This window comes from Coregonus clupeaformis, chromosome 5 (genome assembly GCF_020615455.1).
Source record: "Coregonus clupeaformis isolate EN_2021a chromosome 5, ASM2061545v1, whole genome shotgun sequence".
NCBI classification, from domain to species: Eukaryota; Metazoa; Chordata; class Actinopteri; order Salmoniformes; family Salmonidae; genus Coregonus; species Coregonus clupeaformis.
The window spans coordinates 31,306,579-31,326,248 of record NC_059196.1 but is presented as its reverse complement, the minus strand read 5'-3'; the positions used below and the strand labels follow the sequence as shown (position 1 = coordinate 31,326,248).

At 43.7% G+C, this 19,670-nt stretch overlaps 2 protein-coding genes across 6 annotated transcripts in view; both read left to right on the top strand.

Moving 5' to 3' along the window:
- The window catches only part of LOC121556694 (neurofibromin), a 69,836-nt gene extending 54,376 nt beyond the window's left edge, over positions 1–15,460 (top strand). For 4 of the 5 annotated variants that reach the window (XM_045213964.1, XM_045213960.1, XM_045213959.1 and 1 more), the window contains 4 exons: positions 2,145–2,245; positions 2,573–2,630; positions 3,042–4,365; positions 4,589–4,791. In XM_045213964.1, coding sequence (XP_045069899.1) covers positions 2,145–2,245; positions 2,573–2,630; positions 3,042–4,336 — 1,454 coding nt within the window. In that variant the 3' untranslated portion in view covers positions 4,337–4,365; positions 4,589–4,791. Of the gene's footprint in view, positions 1–2,144; positions 2,246–2,572; positions 2,631–3,041; positions 4,366–4,588; positions 4,792–15,376 lie in introns of those variants that run through there. The other variant, XM_045213991.1, reaches the window with a different exon arrangement.
- LOC121556703 (calretinin-like) overlaps positions 15,389–19,670 on the top strand; it is a 40,669-nt gene continuing 36,387 nt past the window's right edge. Inside the window, exons 1-4 of the mRNA XM_045211555.1 lie at positions 15,389–15,520; positions 15,781–15,864; positions 16,797–16,803; positions 18,838–18,938. Of these exons, the coding sequence (XP_045067490.1) occupies positions 15,389–15,520; positions 15,781–15,864; positions 16,797–16,803; positions 18,838–18,938 (324 nt within the window). The remainder of the gene's footprint in view (positions 15,521–15,780; positions 15,865–16,796; positions 16,804–18,837; positions 18,939–19,670) is intronic.

The following is a 19,670-nucleotide window of genomic DNA, read 5'->3' as shown; positions in this document are numbered from 1 at the left end:
AGCTCCGGGCAGCTGAGCGGAAATGGAAGAAAACTAAACTCCCCTGCCGACCTGGCATCTTTTCACTCCCTCCTCTCTACATTTTCTTCATCTGTTTCTGCTGCTAAGGCCACTTTCTACCACTCTAAATTCCAAGCATCTGCCTCTAACCCTAGGGAAGCTCTTTGCCACATTCTCCTCACTGCTGAATCCCCCCCTCCTTCTCTGTGGATGACTTTGTCAACCACTTTGAAAAAGAAGGTTGACGACATCCGATCCTCGTTTGTTAAGTCTAATGACACTGCTGGTCCTGCTCACACTGCCCTACCCTATGCTTTGACTTCTTTCTCCCCTCTCTCTCCAGATAAAATCTTGCGACTAGTGACTGCAGGCCGCCCAACAACCTGCCCGCTTGACCCCATCCCCTCCTCTCTTCTCCAGACCATCTCTGGTGACCTTCTCCCCCTACCTCACCTCGCTGATCAACTCATCCTTGACCGCTGGCCATGTCCCTTCCGTCTTCAAGAGAGCGAGAGTTGCACCCCTTCTCAAAAAACCAACACTCGATCCCACTGATGTCAACAACTACAGACCAGTATCCCTTCTTTCTTTTCTTTCCAAAACTATTGAGCGTGCCGTCTTTAGCCAACTCTCTTGCTATCTCTCTCAGAATGACCTTCTTGATCCAAACCAGTCAGGTTTCAGGACTGGTCATTCAACTGAGACTGCTCTTCTCTGTGTCACGGAGGCTCTCCGCACTGCTAAAGCTAACTCTCTCTCCCTCTGCTCTTGTCCTTCTAGACCTGTCTGCTGCCTTTGATACAGTGAACCATCAGATCCTCCCTCTCCACCCTCTCCGAGCTGGGCATCTCCGGCGCGGCTCACTCCTGGATTGCGTCCTACCTGACCGGTCGCTCCTACCAAGTGGCGTGGCGAGAAGCTGTCTCCGCACCACGTGCTCTCACCACTGGTGTCCCCCAGGGCTCAGTTCTAGGCCCTCTCCTTTTCTCCCTATACACCAAGTCACTTGGCTCTGTCATATCCTCACATGGCCTCTCCTATCATTGCTACGCTGACGATACACAACTAATCTTCTCCTTTCCCCCTTCTGATAACCAGGTGGCGAATCGCATCTCTGCATGTCTGGCCGACATATCAGTATGGATGACGGATCACCACCTCAAGCTGAACCCTGGCAAGACGGAGCTGCTCTTCCTCCCGGGGAAGGACTGCCCGTTCCATGATCTCGCCATCACGGTTGACAACTCCGTTGTGTCCTCCTCACGGAGTGCGAAGAGCCTTGGCGTGACCCTGGACAACACCCTGCCGTTCTCCGCTAACATCAAGGCGGTGACCCGATCATGCAGGTTCATGCTCTACAACATTCGGAGAGTACGACCCTGCCTTACACAGGAAGCGGCACAGGTCCTAATCCAGGCACTTGTCATCTCCCGTCTGGATTACTGCAACTCGCTGTTGGCTGGGCTCCCTGCCTGTGCCATTAAACCCCTACAACTCATCCAGAATGCCGCAGCCCGTCTGGTGTTCAACCTTCCCAAGTTCTCTCACGTCACCCCCTCCCTCCGCACACTCCACTGGCTTCCAGTTGAAGCTCGCATCCGTTACAAGACCATGGTGCTTGCCTATGGAGCAGTGAGGGGAACGGCACCTCCGTACCTTCAGGCTCTGATCAGTCCCTACACCCAGGCGAGGGCATTGTGTTCATCCACCTCTGGCCTGCTGGCTCCCCTTCCTCTGCGGAAGCATAGTTCCCGCTCAGTCCAGTCAAAGCTGTTCGCTGCTCTGGCACCCCAATTGTGGAACAAGCTCCCTCACGACGCCAGGACAGCGGAGTCACTCACCACCTTCCGGAGACATTTGAAACCCCACCTCTTTAAGGAACACCTGGGATAGGATAAAGTAATCCTTCTACCCCCCAAAAAAAAAAAGTATAATTGTAAAGTGGTTATCCCACTGGCTATAGGGTGAATGCACCAATTTGTAGTCGCTCTGGATAAGAGCGTCTGCTAAATGATGTAAATGTGCCCTTGAGCAAGGCACTTAACCCTAATTGCTCCTGTAAGTCGCTCTGGATAAGAGCGTCTGCTAAATGACTAAAATGTAAATGTAAAATGTAATTACCTATTGGAATGTCTGTCCTTCAGTTGTACAGAGGGAGGAGGGTGATCCTCAGAGGGAAGGACAGGAAGTTGTTGAGGAAGAACCGGTGGCCCCGCCCAAGAAGGAGGCCAAGAAGGAAAGGAAGGTAAGAAGCAGGAGTGACCGGGCACATAGGCCTACTGGGCTGCCCTCTGCACCTGATAGCAGGACTACCATAGAGATCTATATATCTCTATGATAATAATACACCCGTTTTCAAAACGTGTTTTAAGAGCTGCTTTGACCTGATTCATAAAGTGTCTCAGAGTAGGAGTGCTGATCTAGGATCAGTTTTGCATTTGAGATCATAATGAATACGATTATTTGGGCAAGGTTGAGCCCACACCTTATCTGATGCACTTTATGTATACAGGCCCTGGTGTAACATGTCTGCCATCATTTGAGATCTGCAATCTGTTCTGTTCTATCCTAGGCAAAAAGGAAGAGTAGTGGCAAGAAGTCAGGGAAGCAGGGCACCAACAACGATGCAGGTCAGAGATTAGCCTACTATATTGGTTCTCTATTCTGTCTGTGATGTGCAGGTTGTGTTATCCATTTTCAATGAAACTGTAGTCTACTGTAATCAGTAAGAAATTGCATGTCTGGCCTCTGTAGCTCAGCTGGTAGAGCACGGCGCTTGTAACGCCAAGGTAGTGGGTTCGATCCCCGGGACCACCCATACACAAAAATATATGCACGCATGACTGTAAGTCGCTTTGGATAAAAGCGTCTGCTAAATGGCATATTATTATTATTATTATTAAGAAAGGTTACATAGATAGCTTTATTCAAATAGGCCTATTGTAAAAGCCTATAACAGTTAAGTCAGAGTATTAAGAGATAAAATGTCTGATTTTTCTTTAATTTTGTTTCTACTCCCTCTACGGCAATCACATCTTTAGTTTCAGGGCGGTCCTCCCCTATTGCTTCTGGTACCCAGGCCGCTGAACAGATGGTCAACATGGTCCAGAAGTGTTTTGATGATCATGCCACTCCAGAGGACCAGAGCTCCACCTCTGAATTAGTGTCGTGCATTCCACCTGCAACAGAAGAGGTGATGACTGTTATCGCAGACATGGTGGATGAATTGGAAAAAGAAGATCCGGAATTGGCTAAGGTGCTTCGAGAAGTGGCTGTAAAAGTTAAAATGTTGGCATCTGGCAGTGACCTTGCAGTGGAGCACCTGGATGCTCAAGACTCTCCTGTTCCAGAGGAGCTGAACATAATATGTACATCTTGCAATAAAATGACGCAAAGTCTTGGCACTCTGTTTGGTGCAAAGTTCAAGACCAAAGCCTCAAAGGCTGTGAGTGAAATTCTTGTGAGAAGGTTTAGGAGCGGTATCTCTGGTATGGTTCAACCTTCTCATTCGTTTAGTACCACTCCAAGCTTGACGAATGCATCTGGCCCATCTGACAGGATCCTTGATTCGGCGGCCACTGGGCTCATACAGACCAAAGTAGATTCTGAGGCATCACAAATAATTGATAACTTTGTTGAAGATGTCAAGGACATTGTGCAGCATGCTGAATTAGATCAGCCAACAAGCACCCAGAGAGATCCCCAAGTAGGACACTGTATAACAAAGAGGAAACCCTTCCATGTAGCTCGTAGACTCTGCGACAGGCTTCAGGCAAAGCTGAATACATTGTTCCTCACAATGGGTGGAACTCCAGTCCAAGGGAAAGAACTTATGGAAAAAGTTGACTCCAGTGATGTGCTTCTGGAGCACACTGACTCCAGTGATCTGCCTGTTTCAATCCTGAGCTTGCCTTCACCATGTAGGAGTGAATCTCCTATATCAGAATGCAATTCATCTTCTTTATCTGATGGACGTGATTCAACTGGCTCTGTAGAAGAGAAAACACCAGAGCAACCTGAAACCTGTAAGAGCGAGGCAATACTGCAAGAGGTCAACTCAATAGGACTTGGTGCTCTCCGTAAATGCCAAAGTGAGAACTCTCAACCATTACTGTCTCTCTGTGATTCAAACCTGGTGCCCTGCACCAAAGAGGTCTTGTCCCAGATTGTGGACATCTATAGATCAGATCAGGAATGCACATCATCTGTTGCAGAGAGTTTCTTTTACAACTCCCTTGAAGTCTATGACTTTTTGGACGGTGTCATGTCTTACCTAGAAGACATGCCTGTGTCCGGTTCCTCTGCGTTGGAGGGATTAAGAGATCCCAGAATCTAAAGACCAGACTACTGCTGAAGATAGCATGTGTAAGTCCATACAGCAGGACATTTACTGTTTGAGATATTGGTGTAAACCCTATATACAGTACATTATATATTATCGATAGTGATCTTATGTAAAATGATTTCTAATTTCTAAACCTCAAGATGCTGGTTCTCATTTATTTGTGAAAGTAATGAGTTGAAACTAAGAATACAATATAACATAATTTCTAAATTAAAGTGCATGTCAACTCTCTCTCTTCTGTAGTGCCCAGCATAGTGGCACATGCTGCCACATCTGGACTCCCAGAGGATCTTCCCTCCACCTCTCAACAGGAGAAGCCTCACAAAGCTCCCCTTCTAATCAGGATGTTTTCTGCCATCTCCATAGGCCTATCCAAGCCATTCAAACGGTCTTCAACGCAGGCTTAATACAGCCATTTCCTTTAATACAGTAATATTTGCATTGAATTGATAGCCTTTGTCTTCATTTACAGTGGGGGAAAAAGTATTAAGTCAGCCACCAATTGTGCAAGTTCTCCCACTTAAAAAGATGAGAGGCCTGTAATTTTCATCAGGTACACGTCAACTATGACAGACAAAATGAGAAAAAGAAATCCAGAAAATCACATTGTAGGATTTTTAATGAATTTATTTGCATATTATGGTGGAAAATAAGTATTTGGTCACCTACAAACAAGCAAGATTTCTGGCTCTCACAGACCTGTAACTTCTTCTTTAAGAGGCTCCTCTGTCCTCCACTCGTTACCTGTATTAATGGCACCTGTTTGAACTTGTTATCAGTATAAAAGACACCTGTCCACAACCTCAAACAGTCACACTCCAAACTCCACTATGGCCAAGACCAAAGAGCTGTCAAAGGACACCAAAAACAAAATTGTAGACCTGCACCAGGCTGGGAAGACTGAATCTGCAATAGGTAAGCAGCTTGGTTTGAAGAAATCAACTGTGGGAGCAATTATTAGGAAATGGAAGACATACAAGACCACTGATAATCTCCCTCGATCTGGGGCTCCACGCAAGATCTCACCCCGTGGGGTCAAAATGATCACAAGAACGGTGAGCAAAAATCCCAGAACCACACGGGGGGACCTAGTGAATGACCTGCAGAGAGCTGGGACCAAAGTAACAAAGCCTACCATCAGTAACACACTACGCCGCCAGGGACTCAAATCCTGCAGTGCAAGACGTGTCCCCCTGCTTAAGCCAGTAGATGTCCAGGCCCGTCTGAAGTTTGCTAGAGTGCATTTGGATGATCCAGAAGAGAATTGGGAGAATGTCATATGGTCAGATGAAACCAAAATAGAACTTTTTGGTAAAATCTCAACTCGTCGTGTTTGGAGGACAAAGAATGCTGAGTTGCATCCAAATAACACCATACCTACTGTGAAGCAAGGGGGTGGAAACATCATACTTTGGGGCTGTTTTTCTGCAAAGGGACCAGGACGACTGATCCGTGTAAAGGAAAGAATGAATGGGGCCATGTATCGTGAGATTTTGAGTGAAAACCTCCTTCCATCAGCAAGGGCATTGAAGATGAAATGTGGCTGGGTCTTTCAGCATGACAATGATCCCAAACACACCGCCCGGGCAAGGTCCTGGAGTGGCCTAGCCAGTCTCCAGATCTCAACCCCATAGAAAATCTTTGGAGGGAGTTCAAAGTCTGTGTTGCCCAGTGACAGCCCCAAAACATCACTGCTCTAGAGGAGATCTGCATGGAGGAATGGGCCAAAATACCAGCAACAGTGTGTGAAAACCTTGTGAAGACTTACAGAAAACGTTTGACCTGTGTCATTGCCAACAAAGGGTATATAAGAAAGTATTGAGAAACTTTTGTTATTGACCAAATACTTATTTTCCACCATAATTTGCAAATAAATTCATAAAAAATCCTACAATGTGATTTTCTGGATTTTATTTTCTCATTTTGTCTGTCATAGTTGACGTGTACCTATGATGATAATTACAGGCCTCTCTCATCTTTTTAAGTGGGAGAACTTGCACAATTGGTGGCTGACTAAATACTGTTTTCACCCACTGTATATTCCCCTGTTAACACATTTATTAGAAAATAATGTGTATTTTTTAGGTTAGTCTATTATGCAGTCATAGTCACGGTGTATGCTAAATAGAGTAATGTTGTCCTGAATACTGTATAGAACATGCCTACTCCCGAGTGGCGCAGTGGTCTAAGGCTGTGCTACTAGAGATCCTGGTTCGAATCCAGGCTCTGTCGTAGCCGGCCGCGACCGGGAGACCCATGGGGCGGCGCACAATTGGCCCAGCGTCGTCCAGGGTAGGGGAGGGGAATGGCCGGCAGGGATGTAGCCCAGTTGGTAGAGCATGGCGTTTGCAACTCCAGGGTTGTGGGTTCGATTCCCACGGGGGGCCAGTATGAAAAATAAAATAATGTATGCACTCACTAACTGTAAGTCGCTCTGGATAAGAGCGTCTGCTAAATGACTAAAATGTAAATGTAAATGTATCCACACACACACATACTGACCCTGGCATTAGTGTGATTAATGGAACACACACAGTACTTCAGATATGTCCCACAACCAACATTCAACCAGATATGTGATTCTGTCTAAAATAAATGTACTGTAAAATAAACCATACTTAATTTACCAGTAATAAAAAAATACATGATGCAGGACACTCAGTGACAAGGGAATGAACTGGTTTAACTTCTCAAACAGACACACACACATTTCCATTTTCTGTGGATAGCCTACATTTACATTTTCTGTATGCTAGTGTGACCTTAGACCTGTAGATTGCAGTAAAGGTCTACTTTTGCTGTAGATCCACTTCTACAGCACAAACCTCTCTGGACAAGTAGCCTACACATTTGTCTCTAGTGAGAGAGAGTGTGTGTGTGGCAAAAAGAGACTGAATATTGCAATACACTTTTATGATAACAGATTAATTCTGTAGCACAGCTATAGATTTTTTTAAATGCCAAATGTACCTGCAGCATGCTACTGGCTACAGATGCTTTTCTGAGTGACTTGTGTTGTGAGAGGAGAACCAGAATTCAAACAAAAACTCCTGGATTACATGTAATAATATTGTTAGATATTTTCATTAACATATGGTAGCAAGTCAAGCTATCTAGTTACATACCTTACCTTCGACATCAACAAGCGACAGACACACGGGCATCTTTGCTCAGTAATCTCCTCTCCCCATCGGTTTCACTGGGATGACATCCGGTGGTGTGGCATGGTAAAGCTTGCTCAAAGGGGAAAATAACCAACCCGTACTGTCTTCTTCAGACGGCGGTTTTGGAACTTATTTCAGGCTTAACATCGCCACGAACCTCCACATTCGTATTGGAATTGCAAGCAGTCATTCGCGGTTTCCATCTGCTCGGCCATGGCGGCACATAAACCAGTGGAATGGGTTCAGGCCGTGATAAATAGATTCGACGAGCAGGTAATATTATATTGTATATGAGTTGGAAGTGGGAGTAGTTAGTTAGCTGCAACTGCAAGCAGTGAAGCATTTGGAGGGCTTGAACAGGTAACTAGCTAACTTATTTCTGCCACTGCAAAGTGCATACTAGCCTGCTTTCTAGCTAACGTTAGCTAGCTATAGACAAAGTAACTACTACGTTAGGACAAATATTTTTGTATCTGTTAGGATGATGTGTAACAAAAGTGCAAGTTACTTTTAGCTACCTATCTAGTAAGCTTCCCATGTACTTAGCTAGCTAAGATAGCTAGCTAGCCAACTAAACATGCATTTTCATGTTGCTTCGATTTTGGGTGTTGGTATAGCTAACTCGGACTGTTAGGAGAGGTTGCACATAACGTCTAATATTGGCTAATTCTGGCAGTAAATTGGGGAACAGATGTCACTACTGTACCAGCTAGGGAGTCATAGCTAACTGTAAACAAATGAGAGGTGTGACTCCAACATGCACTGATTAAAATGCAAGGTCTGTCACATGCAGTGAAAAAAATGAAGAACACACACTCGTTGCATGCTGTCAGCCAACAGTCATGTTACTGTCTGTCTGAGGAATCTAGATTTGCAACCTGGCCATGTTTCTGCTCTGAGGTAAAGGCTCAATACTAAGATAAAAAAGCAACATGAATCCCAGTTTACCTATTTGCTTATGGTCTTGCCTACGTCTAGCGAACAGTTTTTTTTAAATTATATGAGAAAAAAATATTCCATTTTATTTGGAACGGCAAACCAGCCAAAATTAAACGGGCCTATTTATATAATTAATATGAATTCGGAGGACAGAAATTATTAAATATTAAAGCATTAATAGACCTATCACTAAAAGCTTCAGTCATACAAAAGTTATACTTAAATCCGAACTGGTTCTCAAGCAAATTAGTAAGATTGTCTCACCCAATGTTCAAGAATGGCCTTTTTCCCTTTATTCAGATTACAACCACTCATTTTCAGTTATTTGAAAAGGAAATCATCTCCCAAATATCACTATTTCTAAAACAAGCCATATAAAGTTGGTTGCAATTTCAATTTAATCCTCTAGAAACGAGAGAACAAATAATGCAACAAATATTGTGGTTAAATTCAAATATACTAATTGACAAAAAACCTTAATTTTTTGACAAAATGTTTAAAAAAGGTATAATCTTCGTAAATGATATCATCGGTAGGACTGGTGGAGTTATGTCACACATGCAGCTAACAAAAACATATGGAAATGTCTGCTCTACCCAAAATTACAACCAAATAATTGCAGCCTTACCGCAAAAATGGAAGTGGAAAGGGGAGAAAGTAAGGAACTTGTCTGTCGGCCTTACATTAAAGAACATAATTGGTTAAGGAAAACTGTGATAAATAAAAAAGTATATCAGTTTCATTTAAGGACCAAAGGATTGACAGCCGTCCCATATAGATTGCAAAATAGTTGGGAAGAGATTTTTTACGTACCGATCCCATGGCATAGTGTTTATGAACTGACACGCAAAACGACATCGGATTCAAAAATTGGAATCTTTCAATTTAAATTATTATATAAAATTCTTGCTACCAATATAATGTTATTTAAATGGGGGATACAATCTTCCCAGCTCTGCAGATTTAGCTGTGAAGAGACAGAATCATTAGATCATTTGTTTTGGTTCTGTCCATTTGTAGCTTGTTTTTGGACACAGGTCCAGGAATGGCTGAAGGATTGCAATATTTACCTGGAGCTAACCTTGCAGATAGCATTACTGGGTGATCTGAAAAGTCATAGTCAATCGATCAATAATATAATAATAGTTTTAGCAAAAATGTTTATTTTTAATTCACAATCTGTAGAAGCAATGAGAATAGAAAGGTTCAGAACTTTTGTAAAACATCACAGTACAGTTGAAATATATATGGCAAATAGAAATCCTATATGGATGGTGTTAAGAGCTAGATGGGAGGTGTTGAATGGAGTTGAAGGATGGGACTAATAACAACTAACAACAAATAATAACAAGATAACTAATAATGTAAGTATATAGGTTGTATGTTGGGAGCTTTTGGGAAAGAGCACAGTTAGAAAGATATGGCATATAGAAGCAAACCGGATGGACATCATGAAAATGATCGGAGAGGTTGAGAGTAGAAGAAGTTCAGGAGCAAAAACTAATAAAATATAATTATTGTAAAATTGACTGTGTCCATAAAATGTAGAAAGTAAGTATAAGCTGGAAGTAGAGGCCTAAGCATTGTTGTTCACTAATTTACCCCAAGTAGGGAAAGGATGGCGGGGTTGAAAAGTAATAAAGGGGAGTATATATATAAAAAACATGGGGATTGGATGTGATGCAGACAATTACATTGATGGAAGTTACAATCTATCTGCAATATTAAGCTGTTTAGGTGTCTGCGTGCAGAGTGAAGGAAGTTAGAGGTAGTCCCGAGAGCCAATGCTGACTAGCGTTTGTGCAATGACTGGAAGGCTACAGGTACACTAGCATATGCTACTGTATAGTACTGCTATAGTATCCCTTTAAGGGTGCCAAAGATTCCTCTAATGAACTTGAGATTGAAGCTATGTGAATCATTGGGTCAGGTAGTCTATCCAGTCCATCAATAGTTTTTACACTTGTCTGTTGCCCCTAACTGTTTCTCATCAGGAGTCATTATCAGTCAATATTATCATATTGTAAGATCAAGGTTGTAAAATGCTCCAGCTTATTTGTTGGAAAGTTTGTTGTTGCTTGAGAGCTGGTATGTCTGTAAAGCAGCTCTGGGTCTCAATTTCATCCATTGGAAACTGAGCTTTGTCTGTTTTGGTCGTCAAAGACCACCACGAAATGGACTGAAACAGATGGTTCTTTTGGGATGGTTCTTGCAACCATGCTGCAGTGCAAGCAATGCCGCCAGAAACTCTTAACCTTCTTTAAACTCTTTTGGGTGAAATCTGTTTTACAAATAAACTTGAAAAGGGTTAGGCCTAGTTTAGCTAGGCTTGCACTATGCAGAGGTTTGGATTTAGCCTAAACCTGCTCCAAGTGCCATTGCGCACTGTGCAACTGCCCTCAGCTCCAGTACAACTTTGGGTATAAGACTGTCTCATACCTCCTTTTCTTTGCCTTTTGAAAATGAATATCAGCACTTTGTGTGCAGTTTGGGTAGGTTCTGGGCCTCAGGTTTCAGAGGCTACAGAGGGACTCTGATGCACAGAGTGGTGATTGTACCCAGGCTTAGCGGCTCTGCTCGGCTTATTACAGTTTGATGAAAGTGTAATAAGGGATTAAATCCACCTTGTGTTGTTAAGACCATTTAGAAGCCTCTAAGTCAGGGGTAACTCTTACCCTACGAGGTCCGGAGCCTGCTGGTTTTCTGTCCTACATAATAATGAATTGTATACACCTGGTGTCCAGGTCTAATTCAGTCCCTGATTAGAGGGGAACAATGAAAAATGTAGTGGAACTGGCTTCGGGTTCCAGAGTTGAATTTGAGGGCTCTATGTCATAGGATTGCATGTGTTGGCTTTATGAGGGTGGAGTTCATAGTCAGAATCAGATTTTCTGTGTGAACCTTGCTTATTTTTCCCAAAAATCTACCCAGTGTCCAGAAACAATGAAAGTGTTGTGAACAAGTCTAAATCACAGTTGTATGCAACTTCAGATTCCTAAATTGTCTTGGTTGTAATGCATGCACCTGGGGCGGCAGGTAGCTTAGTGGTTAAGAGCGTTGTGCCAGTAACCGAAAGGTCACTGGTTCTAATCCCCGAGCCAACTAGGTGAAAAATCTGTTGATGTGCCCTTGAGCAAGGCACTTAACCCTAATTGCTCCTGTAAGTCGCTCTGGATAAGAGCGTCTGCTAAATGACTAAAATGTAATGTAAATGTAAAAGCTACCCGAGAGAGGTTGGTGGATGCCAATGTGATGTACTAGATTAATGAGAAAGAAGAACCTCAACCTAGTAGTATTGGTCATCACAGCATCAGCCCAGAATCGTCATATCATCAGTGCATCTCTTCTTTAAACCATGACCTCTGCAGTGTTGGTGCATCGTCATGGAAACTGAATCTGTTCACCCCCCACCCCACCATACCCCCTAAAGCAGAGTTGTGACTAAAGGGAGTACAGCTATGATCGGAAGTGACTTTTGAAGCAGGTTAGGAGAGCATTTTAGCTAACCCTAACCCTTTTCCTAACCTTAACCTAAGTCTCCTAACCTGCCACGTTAATTATCCTAACCTGCTACGTAAATTCTCCTGACCTGCCACGAAAAAGTAACTTCCGGTCGTAGCTGTACTCCCTGCAGTCAACCCTAGAGCAGCTGAGTTGTCAAAAGACGAGATGGCTCCAGTGAACAACGCTGTTGGAATACTGATGTTAAATTATAAATTATGTTAAATTACTGTATATTGATGTGTGTGGCCAAAATGACAAAATATTTTATAGAAGTCATGGGTAGTAGAATGCTCAAAATGCAGTTGTAGGCTTGAATCTCTTCATTGATTTTCCATTAATTAGAGAACGTTTCGATACCTTTTTATTTAGTGTCACTGTCTGTTTTCAAAGAGAGTACCTTGATAAGAATTGGTCAGCAAGACATATCTCAACATTATAACATTGTCTCATCATATGGTCTTTATATGGTGTCCCTTCCATGAATTAATTGATGGTATTCTAAGAGAAAGGCCCTTGTATATACAGTGGGGAGAACAAGTATTTGATACACTGCCGATTTTGCAGGTTTTCCTACTTACAAAGCATGTAGAGGTCTGTAATTTTTGTCATAGGTACACTTCAACTGTGAGAGACAGAATCTAAAACTAAAATCCAGAAAATCACATTGTATGATTTTTAAGTAATTAATTTGCATTTTATTGCATGACATAAGTATTTGATCACCTACCAACCAGTAAGAACTCCGGCTCTCACAGACCTGTTAGTTTTTCTTTAAGAAGCCCTCCTGTTCTCCACTCATTACCTGTATTAACTGCACCTGTTTGAACTCGTTACCTGTATAAAAGACACCTGTCCACACACTCAATCAAACAGACTCCAACCTCTCCACAATGGCCAAGACCAGAGAGCTGTGTAAGGACATCAGGGATAAAATTGTAGACCTGCACAAGGCTGGGATGGGCTACATGACAATAGGCAAGCAGCTTGGTGAGAAGGCAACAACTGTTGGCGCAATTATTAGAAAATGGAAGAAGTTCAAGATGACGGTCAATCACCCTCGGTCTGGGGCTCCATGCAAGATCTCACCTCGTGGGGCATCAATGATCATGAGGAAGGTGAGGGAACAGTCCAGAACTACACGGCAGGACCTGGTCAATGACCTGAAGAGAGCTGGGACCACAGTCTCAAAGAAAACCATTAGTAACACACTACGGGCGTCATGGATTAAAATCCTGCAGCGCACGCAAGGTCCCCCCTGCTCAAGCCAGCGTATGTCCAGGCCCGTCTGAAGTTTGCCAATGACCATCTGGATGATCCAGAGGAGGAATGGGAGAAGGTCATGTGGTCTGATGAGACAAAAATAGAGCTTTTTGGTCTAAACTCCACTCGCCGTGTTTGGAGGAAGAAGAAGGATGAGTACAACCCCAAGAACACCATCCCAACCGTGAAGCATGGAGGTGGGAAACATCATTCTTTGGGGATGCTTTTCTGCAAAGGGGACAGGACGACTGCACTGTATTGAGGGGAGGATGGATGGGGCCATGTATCGCGAGATCTTGGCCAACAACCTCCTTCCCTCAGTAAGAGCATTGAAGATGGGTCGTGGCTGGGTCTTCCAGCATGACAACGACCCGAAACACACAGCCAGGGCAACTAAGGAGTGGCTCCGTGAGAAGCATCTCAAGGTCCTGGAGTGGCCTAGCCAGTCTCCAGACCTGAACCCAATAGAACATCTTTGGAGGGAGCTGAAAGTCCGTATTGCCCAGCGACAGCCCCAAAACCTGAAGGATCTGGAGAAGGTCTGTATGGAGGAGTGGGCCAAAATCCCTGCTGCAGTGTGTGCAAACCTGGTCAAGACCTACAGGAAACGTATGATCTCTGTAATTGCAAACAAAGGTTTCTGTACCAAATATTAAGTTCTGCTTTTCTGATGTATCAAATACTTATGTCATGCAATAAAATGCAAATTAATTACTTAAAAATCATACCATGTGAATTTCCTGATTTTTGTTTTAGATTCCGTCGCTCACAGTTGAAGTGTACCTATGATAAAAATTACAGACCTCTACATGCTTTGTAAGTAGGAAAACCTGCAAAATCGGCAGTGTATCAAATACTTGTTCTCCCCACTGTACATGAAGATCATTGAGTCAAATTTGTTATGTCACTTTTTATTTTTTATTTTTTACATAATTCATCTTTAATGCGAATATCTAAACATCCCATCTAGGGACAATAACAGTTCTCTTTTCATGAAAAATAGGCCTCACTTTAATTACGTTTCTTCTCTTGGCTCATTCCTCTCATCCAATGTTCATTTCCTTCCCCCTGTTTCCCCCAATCATGTAATGAGCACACAGTGCATTAGTGTGTATACAATGTCAATCAGCTATGCCAAAGTGCACATAAGGGAAGAGATGGCTCCGTGACCTTTTAGGAATTCCAATCCCGGCCTGTGAAACAAAGTGCTTACTGTCTGTCTCTGGTCCCGGACGGACAGTCCCTGAGCTGAACTGGATGTGAAAGATATGAAGCAGGGATGGGCCTGTGTGGACTCTGTGCATTCCAGTTCAGACGGCTGACTATTCTCCTACCCTCTGTTTTTGGACTTTCATTCCCAGGCCAAGGTTTCTCCCTGAGGGGCCCTAGTGGTAGAGAGGATCCAGCTAGTAAGCAGTCCTAGGCCATGAGCCTCTTCCTTACCATGGATGCAGGTCTGAACCGAACTGTTTCCTTATTAGGTCTGCAACAGTGTAGTCTCCCCTTACCATACTCCCACGCCTGTTCATCACTTGGCTGTTGGGGAAGCCTGGAAGTGGAAATTGAGGCTAACAACATCCTGGCTCTGTTGCCCCACGCCTACGCACGGGCCTGAAGGAGAGCCAGAGCCACATCAGGGAGGAGTGCTCCATGCAGAAAAGCTCACTTCTCATCTGTGCTGCTGCTTACGGCTCATTAACACTCCAGGCCTGATGTGCCCCGCGTACACACTAGCCAGCCACAACACTAGGCAAGCTTACAGGGGCTCCTGCCCATGAGGTCTGGCCGAGCTGGCCCTTGTGTGAGTGAGTGAGATGTAGCCTGCAGGTGTACAGCTGTGGGCGTATGTTAGAGTTGTGGCGAGGTTCTTCTTAGCACAGGGCTTCATTGCTCTGTGACTGCAGGACGTCTGCACCTTGACCTTCGTCAGGTGTCGGAGACGTCCTCATAGCGCGAGAGGTGTGACATAGCACTTCTTGTGTGGAAATGTGTAGTGTGGATATGTGTAGACACATGATAAGAACGTGAAACCATGGCTTTGTGTAATTCCATTAGCCTTGCTCAAACCTGCTGCATATATGGTCCACTGTCTAACACGTTCACCCGTGGCTACGTACTCCTGTGACTTTAGCATGACACATGATTTTCTTCTCTTTCTCCTTAGCTTCCCGTTAAAATGGGACATCAGAACAACCACACCAAAGTCGGCACAGAGCACAACAAGGAATGTCTCATCAACATCTCTAAGTACAAGTTCTCCCTCGTCATCAGTGGCCTCACGAACGTACTAAAAAATGTGAACAACATGGTAAGTGGAGTTTTTAACACATCTCTTTTAGCTGTTTATTTGACTTTAGCATGAGTAATGGGGATCACTACGTTGCGCGTCATCAACCCTACCTCCTGGAAGGCTTGTGTATTGTGTCAAAACTCCAAGTCAACTGAAGTTTAGGATGCCCACTAAGGGCTGGAAGTGGTGTTTGCCGAATCACTGTGTCCTCTGTGTCTGTAAGCCCTCATCTCCCCTCCCCTCCCCTCCCCTCTCCTCTCCTCCTCTCCTCTCTCCAGCAGATATTCGGGGAAGCTGCTGAGAAGAACCTCTACCTCTCCCAGCTGATTATCCTGGACACACTGGAGAAGTGCCTGGTGTCGGTGAGGAAACCCCCATACACTCTACATCTACTGTATCCCTCCTTACATCACCTTTAGTTGGTCTGATAACCTATCCCCCCCCTACAGTTGTTTGTATGTGTTTGTATTGTGTATAAACATTTCTCCATTTTAGTTTTCCCCCAGCCTGTCCCATATTAGTCCTATGACCTCCCCCAACTCAAACAGTTTTCTGTTGATGAATTTAATTGAACATTGCCAGTCAAGAACATTGGCCTCAAAATATTGCACTTATTGCACCAATATTCTAAAACGCTATGGTTGTTCCAACACAACGCCAGCATTACATTGGTTGGATGGATCCTGGATGCCCCTGTTCTGTCTCTCTCTGCTTTTTCCAGACAGACACAGACATACACTTAAACCCCTTCCTTCACTCGTGCTTTCTCTTCCCCTCTGAAATAGGTGCCTCTGTTCTGCGACCCTGCAGCAGTAGATTACATTTGCAGGTGTTTCCTCGACTTGAGTTAGTGGTTTCACAGCTTCCAATGGGATCGCCGGGAGTTTCCTGTATAGGTTTTTCATTAGGCCATGTCGTCAGATGGAAGCCAGCTGCTCTGCTCATGGACTATATGGAACTTTAGTTAGAAATGTAGAGATGTTATTTTTTACACATTTCTAAGTATAGTAATAGCCTCATTTTGTGTTACACTATTTCCTACATATGAGTGAGCTACAGGTTTTGAATGCAGTTGTATGCAGTCTGTCCCAGTATGAGGTTGCCAGTTTGACACAGTAGTTTTGGAAATGAGCCAATGGGAGCACTTGCGAATCCCAGGTGGGGACATACTGTGGTTGTGCCCCCTGAGCGAGGCACTTAACCCACATACATGTATTGCATGTCCAGCTGTATAAATCCGAACTATGTGAGAAGTTGCCTCTGATAACCTGAAAAGCACTCCTTGTTTTCTCAGAGAACCTGTAGAAACCAGCGTGCACATACACTCTTTCCTCTCATCATGTTCCCTCTCTTTTTTCTCTGTATTCATCTTCCTCCTGAACAGCAAACCTGGTTTCAAAAAAACAAATAAAGCAACACCTCAGGGCACAACGCCTCTCCTCCATGTGACCTACTTGTTGTGTGTATGTACTGACATGTATGTAACTGATAGATATACACACACACTACATGTTAATGGTTTTAAATGTACAGTACCAGTCAAAAGGTTGGACACACCTCATTCCAGCGTTTTTCTTTATTTTTTACTATTTTCTACATTGTAGAATAATAGTGAAGACATCAAAACTATGAAATAACACATATGGAATCATGTAGTAACCAAAAAAGTGTTAAACAAATCAAAATATATTTGAGATTCTTGAAAGTAGCCACCCTTTGCCTTGATGACAGCTTTGCACACTGTTGGCATTCTCTCAACTAGCTTCATGAGGTAGTCACCTGGAATGCATTTCAATTAACAGGTGTGCCTTGTTAATTTCTGGAATTTCTTTCCTTCTTAATTCATTTTAGCCAATCATTTGTGTTTTGACAAGGCAGGGTTGGTATACAGAAGATAGCCCTATTTGGGAAAAGACTAAGTCCATATTATGGCAAGAACAGCTCAAATAAGCAAAGAGAAACGACAGTCCATCATTACTTTAAGACATGAAGGTCAGTCAATCTGGAAAATTTCAATAACTAATGCTCTTGCGGCTGAATGGGAGCAAGTTCCTGTAAGTGCAGTCGCAAAAACCATCAAGGGCTATGATGAAACTGGCTCTCATGAGGACCGCCACAGGAAAGGAAGACCCAGCGTTACCTCAGCTGCAGAGGATAAGTTCATTAGAGTTACCAGCCTCAGAAATTGCAGCCCAAATAAATGCTTCACAGAGTTCAAGTAACAGACACATCTCAACATCAACTGTTCAGAGGAGACTGTGTGAATCAGGCCTTCATGGTCGAATTGCTGCAAAGAAATCACTACTAAAGGACACCAATAATAAGAAGAGACTTGCTTGGGCAAGAAACACGAGCAATGGACATTAGACCAGTGGAAATCTGTCCTTTGGTCTGATGAGTCCAAATTGGAGATTTTTGGTTACAACCGCCGTGTCTTTGTGAGACGCAGAGTAGGTGAATGGATGATCTCCGCATGTGTGATTCTCACCGTGAAGCATGAAGGAGGAGGTGTGGGGGTGCTTTGCTGGTGACACTGTCAGTGATTTATTTAGAATTCAAGGCACACTTAACCAGCATGGCTACCACAGCATTCTGCAGCAATACGCCATCCCATCTGGTTTGCGCATAGTCCCACTATCATTTGTTTTTCAACAGGACAATGACCCAACACACCTCCAGGCTATGTAACGGCTATTTGACCAAGAAGGAGAGTGATGAAGTGCTGCATTAGATGACCTGGCCTCCATAATCCCCCGACCTCAACCCAATTGAGATGGTTTGGGATGAGTTGGACCGCAGATTGAAGGAAAAGCAGCCAACAAGTGCTCAGCATATGTGGGAACTCCTTCAAGACTGTTGGAAAAGCATTCTAGGTGAAGCTGGTTGAAAGAATGCCAAGTGTGTGCAAAGGTGTCATTAAGGCAAAGGGTGGCTACTTTGAAGAATCTAAAATATAACAAATGTTTTGATTTGTTAAACACTTTTTGGTTACTACATGATTCCATATGTGTTATTTCATAGTTTTGATGTCTTCACTATTATTCTACAATGTAGAAAATACTAAAAATAAAGAAAAAACCTTGAATGAGTAGGTGTGTCCAAACTTTTGACTGGTACTGCATGTAGATTGTAAAGTATTTTGTCTGTAAATTATTTTTCGTTATGTGTCGGACCGCAGTAAGACTAGCTGTCGCCATTGGTGTCAACTAATGGGGATCCTAATAAATCAAATAAAATCCCCCCAGCAATCGAAGGACTGCCTGCGTCTGGACGAGACCATGCTTGTGAAGCAGCTGCTGCCAGAGATCTGTCACTTCATCCACACGTACCGTGAGGGCCACCAGCACGCTGCAGAGCTCCGTGCCTCTGCCTCAGGGGTCCTCTTCTCCCTCAGCTGCAACAACTTCAACGCTGTCTTCAGCCGCATCTCCACCAGGTAACGCTAACCCTGATCCTGAGGAACTACAGACTGTTGGCTAATTCAGTGTCACTATCACTGTGTTGATGAGCAGTTGATCAGGTGTTAGTACAGGGCTGGAACAAAAGCCTGCCCACCCTGTTGTTCTTCCAAGGTCGATGGAAACTCACCTACATTATTATCTTTTGTGCAAAAATGCATTTGTGTCTTTAAACAGTTCCACCAGACCTGATTTTCCCAGAAGTGTAATATGACGTTATGCCCTCAGAAGTAATGATGAGGAAACTGTTCGGACCCCCTTTCCTGCTTATGCCATGTGAGAAGTTAATTTGTTCGCATACCTCAGCACTTCAGTTTAGCAGCCAGTCATGGACAAGGTCACTGTGACTGAACTGTTAGCCCAGTCATGATTGAAATCCCTCCCTCCCCACCCAGGATGTTCAGGATGGTGCAACGTTACAGAACGTTCAGATGGAACGATAAAACAGGGAATCCTGTTAGCTCTATTAGGTTAATTGTCCCCCACGATGAAATCGGGGAGGGGACTGTGGATTTGTCTCTGTCCGTTCGTATGTTTGTCACACGTGATATCTCAGACAGCGGTTGCCCGGTTTTGATGAAACTTGGATGAATGATGCGTAGAGATACGACATTTACAAAATTACACTGATTGGCCCAAGGGGGCTTCTATAGTAATCAATTGAAATTCCAAACTATGAACAAGCATATCTACTGTCCCATTTGAGCTAT